The 13,611-nt window shown below is 47.8% G+C and overlaps 1 protein-coding gene across 3 annotated transcripts in view; it reads right to left on the reverse strand.

Annotated features, from left to right (window-relative positions):
• Positions 1-9,676: 9,676 nt before the first annotated feature.
• The window catches only part of LOC126545967 (uncharacterized), an 85,394-nt gene continuing 81,459 nt past the window's right edge, over positions 9,677-13,611 (reverse strand). For all 3 annotated transcript variants that reach the window (XM_050194016.3, XM_055061617.2, XM_055061618.2), the window contains exon 3: positions 9,677-13,156. In XM_050194016.3, coding sequence (XP_050049973.1) covers positions 12,797-13,156 — 360 coding nt within the window. In that variant the 3' untranslated portion in view covers positions 9,677-12,796. The remainder of the gene's footprint in view (positions 13,157-13,611) is intronic.

Consider the following 13,611-nt stretch of genomic DNA (forward strand, 5'->3'; position numbering starts at 1 on the left):
GTTGGGAGTTATTGAGCCCGCTGAGAGTGACTACACGTCAGCGCTAATACTGGTAGAAACCCCTAACAAGGACCCTCGTCCGTGTGTTGACTACAGGAAGTTAAATGCCATCACTAGGGATCAGCTGTACCCGATGTTGGGTATCTTTATCTCTGCTAAATACATTTCAACTATAGATCTCGTGCGGGGGTACTGGCAAGTTCCCCTTTCAAAAAGTGCCAGCCGCTATGCCGCATTCATCTCACCTGTAGGCACTTTTCGCCCTCTCACACTCAGCTTCGGGCTGAAGAACGCCCCGTTTAGCTTCTCTAAGTTAATGGATATTGTCCTAAAAGACTTGCAGGAGTTTGCCTTGCCATATCTGGATGATGTAGCAATTTTTCGGACAGCTGAGAATAACACGTATCGCACCTCAAACAGGTGTTCTCACGGTTGAGGGAAGCCGGCTTAACAATGAAAGCGGAAAAGTGTAGATTTGGTTGTTCGCAGGTTACTTATCTGGGCCATGTTGTCGGTCAGGGCGCGAGACGGCCGGCCGAGCTGAAAATAGCTACAATTGGAGAATTTTCTCAGCCGCGCACGAAAACAAACCTTCGTTCATTTTTCGGACTTGTGGGGCACCATCAACGGTACATTCCGAATTACTCGGAAATGGCAAGTCCATTAACGGACGCCCTTCGAAAGGGAGCACCGAGTAGCGTACACTGGGATAAGGACAAAGAGAACGCTTTTTAAAGTTTGAAAACGGTACTTGGTTTCTCGTCCTGTGCTTCGCGCGCCAGACTACACAATGGAATTCATAGTTCAATACGACGCATGCGACAGAGGTATGGGCGTGGTACTTAGGTCGGCGACGATAACGAGGAGCATGCTATCCTCTATGCCAGCCGTAAACTAACTGTAAGAGAGGAAGCATACAGAGCTTCAGAGAAGGAATGCGCTTGTTTAGTTTGGGCCGCCCAGAAGTTGTCGTGTTACTTGTACGGAGCGAGGTTCATCTTCGAGACCGACCACTGTCCTCTGACGTGGCTCAATCAAATGTTACACAAAAAGGGCCGCTTGCTCCGATGGAGTCTCACTCTCCAAGAGTACAACTTCTACGTTAGACATAAGAAGGGAAAGTTGCATAGCAACGCGGATGGTTTGAGCAGGCTAATTTGAATTCTGCGTTTAAGGGTCCCGCCTAAATTTTAGGGTTACAATTGTTAATTTTGTTAAGCCAAGAAGATCCCCTCTCATTTAGCAGGATTCCCTCCATGATTGCTGAATTTATCAGCACAAAATTGCTTCAAAAATTGGCATAGCGAAATGCAGCATTTTTTGTTTCTGCACTTATGTTTTCTTTGAAGCCTAGCGGCTCTAAAGTGAGATTCAAGGTACGTCATCTCGGCGCAAAGCTGTGTTGTGGGGTTCGTTTTGCAGTTGCCTGTCCTTGTTGGATGTTTTGGGGCGGCGATTTCATTACGCAAGTGGTCGCTGCGAGTCAAGGCATCAACCCCTGGCCACCAGCCGTTCTCTTCCTGCCCAGACGTTGTCAGCGCTGGACAGTCGAGATTTTCCGGGCCATGGAGGCCCTGTTAAGAACGGCCCGCTGAGGTGCAAGTTTTGCCAGCCAGTTGCGACAGCGGCGTCAACTTTTCTTGGAAAACTACGGTTACGCTCTAGCCTCGGCGCCGTTGTGACTAAACGCGATGGGCAGACCAACTATTGTTACTGAACCCCCCACCGCCAATCTGATCTGCTATGGGCGGGGGAGTTGCCGAGGGAACGTCTCCGGAGGCCCCTTCCCACGCGCCGTTCAAGACGCAAGACAATGGACAACCGGCGGGCGCGCTGCGGGGGTCAGCTCGGGGAATCGGATGTGCTGTTCCTGACGTCAGCTCCGAGTTCTGCGAAGGCCGTCTGACGTCGGTTGGGGACTATGAACCTCGCGCAAAGAGGTGTGTGTGTAAGCCCTCGTCTACGGTGCCTGGTCGAACGTTTCCCTCACCTTGGGATCGAGGGAGGACCGAGTGTTCATAAACCGCTGTTGTGCGGCTGCTCAGTGTACTTTCTCTCGCAGTCTTGCTAGACTGATGCACTTTCTCTCGCAGTCGTGCTAGACTGATGAACTGCAACGTCCTTATGTGGATACTGTAAATAAACCCATATTCCTCGTTCTCGATGAGAAGCAGTCCTTCCCTTCAACAACGTCCTCAGCGTGGATAAGTTGGACGACGGCATGGGCCAGCTACCTTCTAATTCATGCCCGACTCCAATCTTGACAACTGATCACGAGCGATGGGATTGAGCCCCCAATCCTAACAACGTTCTAATACAAGTGCAGAATCACCACCCCGTAGCTTCTTATGCAGAGCCAGAGATAGTGTCACTATATTTTTCCCAGGTAAAGGTTGGTCAAGCTACAAATATGTCCGGCATTTCGAGGTGAGATCGCAAAGGAGCCAGGAGAACATCCGTCAGATCCCTTGCTATTGTTACTGCGAATTTCGTTTCAGATCGAACGCTTACACAGACGGAATCTTGGAAAGAACCTTCTAGGAGTGAGATAACGGGGCTGTCCTATAGACGCCTCATAATAGCATGATGAATAGTTATTAAAGGGACTGACAACCAATTTTTAAGGGCCTAGTTCTTTACAGCTAAACGCAAAGCTCACCCTCGATAGTGTTTACACCTGCAGCGGTTACTTCCAAAAGCGCATGGATATTTTGCAAGCAGAATTTTTCGATCTGAGCAGCCTCTAATAAAGTAAGAGACCGTCCTTTAGCAACATTGATAAGTGAGAGCGATACCGATAGCCCGCCTCGCAAATTGTGAAAGCCGCCCATCGTTCTGCTTTCAAAGGAGTGAGTGCAACTGAGGTTAACCACCTACATTTAGGCCTTTACAACCACATTTGAAAATAAAAAGCTGGCACAATAAGCTTAAGTTATTATGCAGACTTTTCTTATACTTGTACCGCGTTTTCCCCCAAGTACGCTCATACGTCATGGATGGCTAGCCCCCGTCGTCGTTATTCTGTTCATAGACGAGCCAAGCCAACACATCAGAAAGTAAGGCTAAGGCAGCGCCACTTTTCTGCAAACTACAAACGAAGGCCGCTCTGTACATTGTAAGTTATAAAAAGTTATAACCGTAAAAAGTGTATTGCATTTCAATACTAATAAAAATACCAGTAACCGCATACCCTAAAAGGTCACGTGATAGACCTCTTATGCAACTTTATTTTTGCCGCGTGGGGCGCCAAAGGTCATTTGTTGCGACTTTTAGTGAATTAAAAATATAAACCTACGTTTGATGAGAAAAACATGGCTACTTTCAGCCAATACGATAGGCATTCTTAGTATCAGCAGGGTTATCTCGATTTGTGTTCGTAGCGGTTGTCTGTCCCTTTAAAAGGTAATGGAGCCGGCAACGCGCCTACATCCAAAAAGCTTGAATTTAGTTAACGTCGTCCCTGCAAGAAGTTTTTGTTTCTGATAGCAAGTTGTACTGAATCTTTACGCCAGCTCGTGAGGCCTCTTGTGTGATGTGTGCCTCCGAGATGTGAAATAACGCAAAAATTCAACTCGTCATAGCAAGTTATGCATAGTGCTTGCAATATTAGTTCGTCACGCGTGAAGACGTGTATGGGTAATGTGTCTAATCACGCAAAAATAAAAATAGTAGGCAACCCTAATCTCTGGCTTAGGTCTCACTTAGTGGCACTCGCACCTCGGCGTTGGTGTTCGTTAGGTTAAGCGAGCGAACGTCTTTCCCCTGGCACGATATGCGGGCGAGGAGGAAGCGGAGCGCGCGCCACCTGGCGCGGCGTAGCCCCCTAGGGAGCGTCGCACGAAGCGCACTTTACGCCCCTCTCCGGTGCTGACGTCAGAGCGTGTAACGAGCGCGCGTGCGGAGTTGTTGCGAGCAAGCGAGCGAGCAGGTGAGCGCCGGAACAGAAGCGAGAGAGGAGGAAGTGACGTCACATCCGCTTTGCTAGGCAGCTCTTCAATCTATGCCAGGCAACTGTTTTCCATTAATTAGCCGGTAAATATCGTGGCATCTTCTCGTGTGCGACGTAATTAGTGATGTTATTACTTCCGCTTTGTACTTCCGGGTTTCCAGGAATTTCACCAAAGTCGTGCTCACGTGGCGGGTCTCTAATGTCTACGATTCTGTGCTTTGGTGTGCGGCAATCAGTGATTTCTAATTAATTCTAATTATTCCAGGCACTTCAATAACTCGTAACTAAACTTATGCTGTGATATGTTTATGATGAAATTCATGAATTTTGTACTGAACTATTTTTTACATTTCTTTTCTCTGATTCATTTTGAATTTCGTCCCGGGTCGCCTCAGGAGGTGAACCGGAAATGCTGCGCAAGAAACAAGAGAGTCGCTCGATGCTTCTGCCACTAAAAAGAAAAAAGAAAGGGGGGGGGGGGGGGCGAAAAGAGACGTGAATGTGTGCACAGAAGTCCTGTAGGCAACATCTGTCATTCGCAGAGTGCGTGCATGAAAGACGCCACAATTTCGCCCCGCAGTAAACTCAGAGACCTCTTTAAGGCGTGTTTGCATCTGCGCCTTCCTAGCGCTAGTTAAAGTCCCTTGACGTGCTAGTTCGTCAACGTGCACTTCAAGCGACGATTCACGAGGGAGCGCACGTACCTCAGCGGCATTATATGCAATAGACTTGAGCTTGTACTGGCAAGTCCTTTCAGTCGGATTTTTATGTGAGAAGCCTTTAGTTTTAGTTTTCTCGCGAAAGCCAGCAGAATTAAATACTGTTATGAGGCATCTATGGGACAGCCCCGCTGTTCCCTTTCAAGAAGGCTCTCTCCAAGATTTCCACGTTGATGTTTGCTTGTCTGCGCTTCAATTTAATCGCCCCGTCATGGCACAGTCCTAAAACGGCAACTATTTTCAATATTTTTTTCTTTCCTTCGTATTCACGAACCGCATATTGCTTTTTTCAATGCCACCGCTGCGCCGTGCCACCGTTAATGTCAGCCCCTGTGACGCAGTCTGCAGCGTTCTGTCATTGCCGGAAATGATGCGAAAATAATATTCCAGCAAAGCCTATCTCACAATGAATGTCGACGTTAATGCGATTAGCACTGAAGCAATGTAGCGACACACCGTATTGCCATCGCCGAAACTCATCATGTGTGCAGCCAGGCTCCTCTGTCGCGCTTTGCTCTGGATACGCTGTGCTCCACACTCTAAAAAATGAGGCAGACCCAATGAGTTGGAATCCATATACAGCGGAGTTTTGTGTGAATCGAAACACTAGTGCAGGAGTACACGCACGAGCGCGCGCACACACACACACACACACACACACACACACACACACACACACACAAATTATGCTGAGCCTTTTGTTCAGCGGAGTTGCCGACTACTAGCAAGAACGATGGAGGCCTTGAACGCATTATATGGTTTCAGATGAAGCATGTGCATACGTACGTAGCGCGATTCGAATCCATTCGATCCGCAAGACGCGTTTACTTCCTCGTTACCGTGCAGCCGCGGATACGCGACGGTGAGCTTTCTGGTTCTTTTATTTTTTTTTTCCGCACGACCGGCGTCTCCGCGGAAGCGAGCGCCATCTGATGGTTTTTGCAAGGAACCCAGCGGCGCGCGTACTACGCTGCGATTGGTTGGCCTATTTGGCAAAGGGAACAACCAGGCCGCAACCACGGTCACGAAATTCGGGCGAAGTTTGCAAAGCTTCGCTTTTAAAAGCTGTACACCCTTAAGGGTGTTGGTTTGTCCCCTGGGTTACACCCCTACCGCTAAGGCGTCAAAAAATTTTATAGCGCACGACAGCTAGCTTTAACAAGATGCGCAATGAGAAAAGGCATGGTTGGAAACTGAGCAACAATTCTGACAACCTCCTGCGCACGGAAATATCTGACAAGAGAATTTGACAAGCGATAGCCCTGAAAGTTTATTTGAGAAGCTTTAGCTCGGACCCAACCCCGATGCCGCCTATTCAAATACATTTAAGCGCAGAAACGCTTTTCTGAGAAACACACTTGGCCGATTTTAATAAAGTTCGCCGAATTTGAGAGAGAAAGTTAAATTCTAGTGATTGTTTGGAGCAGAATTTCGATTTAGGGCCTAGATATTTTAAAAGGAATTCTGAACAATTGGTAAGTTAAAAAAAAAGAATACATGCACGAAGTTTACACATTCGTAGCTCTGCGCATGGAACTGATACCGCAGTTTCGTAAACTGCATCCATTAGAGCGATATGTCAGTTTATACGTTACGCGAATTTGTTATGTTTGCAAGAGTTTTGCTAAAGTTCTACTCACAAATTAGTATTCTACTTGAGAGCCGTGCATGATATATCAATTGTATGTGCTTTAGATGTGCTATTAGGTGCAATTTAGAGTATTGCGATATACGGACTTACAGTTGTAAACAGTTTCGTTTTCAGAAAATTTGCGATGTTTGCCCATTTTTATTTTAAAAAAATAGACGACCTAAAATATAGCATCCAGAAGTCACTATATTTTAACGTTTTTTTTAAATGCAGCAAACCTAATCAAATTTCGTGCAGTGGTTCCCGAGAACGATTTTTCCTTTCCCATGTATTTAGATCAGAGGTCCCGAGTTAGAGCTTCCTCTTAAGACACATTACGTGTCGTTTGTCGTAGTTATCATAACTTTTACTTGCCAGAAAAAGTCTTCAAAGAAGATAACTTCAATGGTACCCACCAGCGTTTCTCGCTTACCTCTTAAACCTGAGGGCGTTAGCCATGAGACAACCAAGCACCCTTTATACACCAGGAAACGTGTTAAAATGTTCGGTGCGTCGACGCCGTCGCTAAATGCGCGCGTTTGTCTGAACATATGTGGCGGGGGTTCGGTTAAGCCCAGCACAGGAGATATGTTAAAGGATTTAAATTCAGTTTTAGTTTTAAAGGAGCTCTGTATCGAACAACATTTAGAGATGTGGCTGATAAAGTCTGCGCCTGCCTTTTCTGTATGATACGCTTCCATTAGTTCACTTGAAGTGAGAACATGCCACGGTTTTTAGACCTAAGCATTTCTCCTACCAAAGGACGTGCACTGGCAGTATTTTCCTCGGGAGTTGTTGCCATATGACTCTTCTCACTGGAAGGTTAGAAAACGAACGGGGCATCGCTATGCTTTGATTGAGTCGGCTCTCCGAAAGTCGTGTATTCACGGGATGCAGGTTGCATTTGATAATCAGGTGTCCCGTCTCAAGACAGCAGGGTTCTCTGACTCGCTCGTAACGTCAGTGGTGGAGGCCTTCCTACAGGTCAAAAGATCAAGGTGCACAGCAAGGGTGGGGACGACCACTTCGACCTTTAAGACTTGTAGTGATGCCATATGTTCACAAGGCTACCCACAACCTAAAAGCGGCAGACAGGTACGGCGTCCTCTTTGTATTCTCGGCCCTTGCAAAGCTGGCACATCTCTGCCCACGCACCTCCAAAAAGCCTACAGATAGGCAAGGTTGCGGAATAAAGCCTCCCAAACCGTACGCCAAATGTTCTATAGGAGTGGTATACCAGATCCCCCTGACATTCGACAAGCCCTACATAGGGCAGACATGCCACTGCCTGAATGGAAGAGTCAGAGAACACGAGCAAAAAGTCGAGGAAAGCCGACCTGGCGCACTTGCCCGCGCATTGTAACGGCCGCGCGGGTGAACCGTGTTTCCAGGAGACGAAGATAGCAAGGAACACTCTGCCTTTGAGCTGGAAGCATATCGTATAAAAACGGGCGCAGAGTGCATCAGAGACACCTCCACTAAGTTGTTCGATATAGAGATTAGCTTCTTCGACAAGTGGTTGTCCCGTTAGGCTGCCTGATATGCGACCTCATCGTTGCGTGCTGCGCATGTGTAATCTTTGTCAATACATTTCTGCATATTTGTCCTGAATAGTTGCAAATTACCCCCTTGTCGCTTTTCATATTTTCTTTCTTTGTCCTCGTATTTCTTTAGCGGTAAACATGTTATGCAGTGAAATGGGTTCATAGAACAACGGCATGTACCCAATGTCGCATACTCAGTGACCCAAGTTTGTCCAACGATTGGTTTCGAACACGGTTCCCTCAGCACAGCAGTCATGATGATCTACCCATTCGACCTTTAACTATACCTAACAGTGGCGTAGCTAGGGGGCGGCACACCGAACAAGCGCCTTCCTCCTGCCCCAAAATTCACGTTTATATGGGGCCCGCCCAGCGCCCCCATCACCCTCTCCGCTTCCGATCAAGCAGGTGCCTCTCTCCCCGAAATAAATTTCTGGCTACGCCACTGCTACCCAGTGACTGGGAAAACAGACACAGGAACACAGCAACATCATGGAAAGTCCGTGAAATATCCTAAGAATGCTAATCACATTAAAATGGCAATGGAGGAAAAGGTGTTTTTAGCATCGTGAGCTTTAACGAAAACCTTTCACTTTAGGGTTTCATAGATGAATATAGACTTCGGCTATACATGACCCTATAACATTGGTTCCTGCCTGGCACACAGACAGCACAGTATAAAGTTTCAGATGCATATATATACTTTTTGGAAGCTTTTTTTCTTTCGCGTGTGGCGACGTTGCACGAGGATAACTTTCAATGCATCAACAGACTCCCACCACTGAGCTTACCGGCCATTTCTAAACAGACAAGTGTGCATCGACTTGTATATCCAGTTTCGGCAACTATGCGCTAGGGGCGATACGCTTGAAGATTACATTTAAGCAAATATTTAAAGAAAAAAAAATGTACATGCTATGGGCAGTGGTGAGAAAAAAAAAAGGGGGGGGGGGAAGAAACTAGCGGCATAAGCGCCATGTTGAGTGGCTCCTTAGACAATGTGAACACTTCTGCCGAACTGCACTCAAGTACCGCAAGATTACCGATCTTGGCACAATTACTTTCGGCCATTGCACGTTGCCGTAACGTGTGTTTATTCAGCATGCGTATAAATTACATCTCTCTTCCGGTCCGAACCTTCAAAAAGAAAGGCGAAATGATGTGCAACGCCTCGCTCTTTGATTAGGTTCAGGCCAAAGAGCTATACTAGCTGGGTCTGAACTGCTTGATACAGATCAATTGAGTTCACCAGATAAGTCGACACCACTTGCGGTTGCAGTTCAAAGGTAGCTGGCGAGGTCACGAAGCCTTAGCGGCAGCCGAGAACAATCCGCAGTACTCTACCACACTGCTCTGCTATTCCTCGTGCAACCGCTCTCGGATGCAGACAAATTTAGGCCAGTTTTCAATGAGCTCAGGCGTATTTCCTCTTCACAGGCGTAAATAGACAGTGCAAATGTCAAGGTATGGCAGAAACCTAAATAGTACATGTTTTGTGGTCGCCTGGCTGGCCGTCACGGACGTGTCAGGTGCATTTCATGCGAATGGTCACTGCATTACGAATTTGCTTCGAAAAACCCGCTACTACTAGAAAAAAACCTGCATTATTGGAAATGTTAATGCAACACCAGCACGCACAGTATAGGTGACCCCCTGCATGCGTCCATGTTCAGCGTTGGTCGAAGTGCGCTGCAGTGATGTCCCAACACTTAATGAGCACAGTCACCCACTCACCACGTTTTGAATCCAAGGCGCGCCAATGGAGGAGCGCTGTCAGCAAGTTTTTGACACCTTCGACGAAATCTATCGGAACACTTGTCTCTTCGAAAAAAAAGCCGTATGTTTATCCGTTTATTTAAACCAACTGCAGGCCCCTTATGCAAGGGATACATCAGTCACACAGTTGTACAAGCACCTCTTCGCGCGCGCTCTTTGAAGCACCAGCCGCAAGAGCTAGTGTTCACGTGCGTCCGGCAATGTGTCCCTGCAACCTTGCTTTTCGACCTCCACAACAGACGCGGCGACAGACTGCGGACCGTCAGGACAGTCTCAAGCTACTAACGCGCTCGCTCCGCATCATTCAGAACAGCGGTTCGGCCTACCAAAAAAAAAAAGCAAAATAATAAAAACAGGAATAGACAACGACTACTTTCGGCAATTTTGAAGGTTTTTCTTAACGTCACACTTTCGATGCCCTTTACGAATCTTTATCCAGGGAAAGTACTGCGCATGACACAAGACGACAGCGCTGTCGCTGTAGCGACGAATTCGGCAATCTGTTAAGGACTGACAGCGCAGAAATAGTTTCACTGATGCAGTGAAAATGTTCGCACTGAAATACCCGAACCTTATTCAATGCGACATGCGCTGGGGCGACTGTACCGTGTTTTCGCGCACACCTCAAGCAAATGGTCGACAGGATTATGCCCGTTCGAGGAAGCATCTGGCCTTTGATAGACGAGAGACTTCTGTGCAGTAAACACACCGTCTTCAAAAGTCACTCATAGTAAACGGATGGAGATTTTGAACCCTGCTTTCCGTTTACCAGAAGTGATTTACCATTGGCATCGGAAAAATATATATAGCCCTACCCATCTCTGGGCAAGCAGACTACACCCAGCTGTACCTGATGAAAATTTCCTTCGTTATCCCAGTGCGTTTAAACGCTTCGAATTGAAGACCAAGACGTAAACGCAACTCACGATTTCTGAAATCGGTGTAGGCAGATACATTACATTAGTTGAGTTCTTGCTTACAACTCGAAGATTTAGACGGGGATATAAAATCAGATCAGCGCGGTGCTGCCAGAGCGGGCATAAAAAAAAAAAAAATGCCCGGGGTCGCTTCACTGGCTGCCTTGTCGAATGGGTCGCGTGTCGCAAACGCGCAGCTGTTCTGACAGGGCAGCGCTGGGGAACCGAACCATAATCCTGACTCCCATGCCCAGTTTTATTGTGCCACGACACCACAGTATACACCTAAGTTGACACGTATGACTAGTGAGGTATGAAAAGCAAAGTTCATGTTTTGCATTTCAAAACTGTGTCAGCACAACAAAACACAGCTGCCACCCTAATTTGAACACATAGTGGCGTCAACAAGAAAACAAAATGTTGCATAGCAGCCACTGCACCAGCAGCATCAATTAGTCCAGCAGAAGTCCTCAGTGTGCTGTCAATCATGCTTCGTTTTGCTACATCTGTTGCTACAAGAACAGGCATCGTAATTTACGGATGCGGGCATAGTCTGTAGAATACACACATATGCTACAAAATATACCACGCTCGTTTTGTTAGGAACACGATCTGCAGAAGGCAGTTTATTTTTGCTCACAAGTGGTCTGTCTACGGTGCAAGGAAACCGAGTTTTGCATTGGCATCCGAGCAGACAGAAGTGCTATCCATAGAAGATGTCCATTCTGCAAGCTGGGAGCGACTTGCATAGAGCCCCAACTAACCTCGACAACAATCACTGGTTTAAGTCAACCCAAACACTGGGATTCATGCAGTCTTTTATTCTGCCTTTGCAATGACTACGACAACTTTTCTCCAGACAGAGCTTCTTACGAGACAGCCAGCCACTAGAGCAGCGGGCCACAGTAGCTGCACGAGCCACAATTCTTCCTGCACCTCTCAGCGAGAACCGTAGCCCACAAGGCCAGGGATTGCAATTTCATGTCTGTACAACTCAGCATGGGAACCATAAATGAGAAATATATCTTTAACCAAGACAGTAGCACAGACTGCTGAAATGAGGGAATACTTTGCAGCCACTCAATAATGTGCTTCGAGTTATGAATTTCATGAACAAGTACAGCAGTAGTTATTTTTAATGATGAATATAGACAGTCATGATGACATGGTGAACTCTACAAGTAATAGGCATTGGACAATATATACACATCTGTTGCATGCGCAACAACTGCCCCTCAGTCTGTCCACTCTTTCCTACTGAGCTTTGCAGGAACCAAGCGCGAATGATCATGGAAAAATATCTTCACAAATGCTCTATCGCAGGGGAGGCCATCACCCTAGTGACTAACAGTTTTCCTTCAATGAGTCAGTTGCTGGCAAACTCAACTGGTAGCGCGTCAGCAAACAGCATCATAATTCGTGCTGATATTCTTCAAGGCTGTTTAAAAAGAAAACTATAAGCACTAACTGCTCTGGACACAGTACAGCACAAGAAATGAACACACAAAATAATTGCAATGGTTGAAACTATTGCTCAAAAGTCCAATGGCCCTGTTTGAGCTTTTGCAAGGGTTACAACAAAGTTGGCTAAGCTTGTCTGTACTTAATTTGTTTATAACATCAGTGGCGACAGCTGTATATCTGCTTTATGGGTAAAACACATTTTTACGGCCAATTTTGTAAACAATACTTAAGGCATGAGTATATGTATGCATTCTAAAAAATTTGTACACTACTGAGTTTATTATTTTTTGTCCCTAAGTTACTGAACATACATGTGAAAGACAAACGAAAAATGTTGGGTTAAAAGTTGTGTGTTTTACTAGCACGTGCATCCAATTGCGCTAAAGAATGAGTGGGCCTTTGTACACAGGCTTCTTGAATGCAAGTAAGACACTCGACGCAATTGGCTCTGGGCACCAGCGGGCGAGAAACCTGCGCACACACTTGCGAAGAGTCCCATCAGCAGCGGTCCTCTTGCCCATTTGGTTTCGTCTAAGACTTGCACTATTCGCAGCAGAAGCAACAACATGACTAGGAATGCTTGAGAGTTAATTGTGAAGACATTTGTACCATGGATGCGGACCCCAGGGTCAGTCCCCTGGGCAGGCGCTGGCAATGCCTTCGTCACGTTTACTTTGTTCTTCTTCCCTCCGGCGTGTTTGTACAAAGAGGGGGGCGGGCCGCGGCGGCCCGAGGGGGGGCAGGCACTGAAGCGTATCACATGGCCCATTGAAAGACAGATAGCGCGGGGCGCGGGGTCAAACGCCCCCGGGCCGCTGGCAGTCCGGGCTATGCCAGCGCGCAGTCCGGTTGCAGGGGGTCACCGAGTTGGAGCGCACGACGACGCGCCGCAGCCGGCCGCCGCCGCACGGCGGGCTCCCATCGCGCACCGTCCGGTTGGGCGGCGCGCGCACGCACGCGCCGTACAGCTCCTGCTCCTGGTCGGCGTCGCGAAGCCGCACGCTGCCGGCCAACGGGTGCTCCTCGGGCAGCGCCACCGTCGGCGGCAGCTCGAGCGCCAGGTCGGCGCGCACCGACGCCGCGCGCACTTGGGCGTCGCGCGCCGCGGCCAGGGCGGCCCGCTGGCGCTCCGCCGCGCTCGCCGACGAGTACAGCGCCTGCACAAGACGCCGCCTGGGGTCAGCACGCGGCCCCGGAGTCCTCATGGACCGCGCGGCGACTCCGAAGACCAGAGCAAGCTCGCGAGCCTTGGTCTCCAAATTAAGAGCGATAACCCCCAAATGTGGAGACTAGCTATGGGCTTTTTGAAATCTAATAGTAGACGTGGCTTTCTTAACAAATACGAGGACATCGCTGGCCGTATAGAAATCCGCAAGCACTGGTGCCCGACTGGACGGGGCTCTCTGGCAAAAAGCTGCCTTTTTCGTAATAAATACTGCAACAATAGACGCAAGTAGAGAGAGAGAGAAATAATAATGTAGGCTAAACTCAATAACACGCGAACTCATGGTCGGAGTGTACACCAGTTGCAGAACATATGTTGTTCACTGTTGAAAGCTGTCATTTCAAGGACCAAAAGGTGGCTTCCGCGCATGCTCAGTGCCACTGACGG

This window comes from Dermacentor andersoni, chromosome 1 (assembly GCF_023375885.2).
Source record: "Dermacentor andersoni chromosome 1, qqDerAnde1_hic_scaffold, whole genome shotgun sequence".
NCBI classification, from domain to species: Eukaryota; Metazoa; Arthropoda; class Arachnida; order Ixodida; family Ixodidae; genus Dermacentor; species Dermacentor andersoni.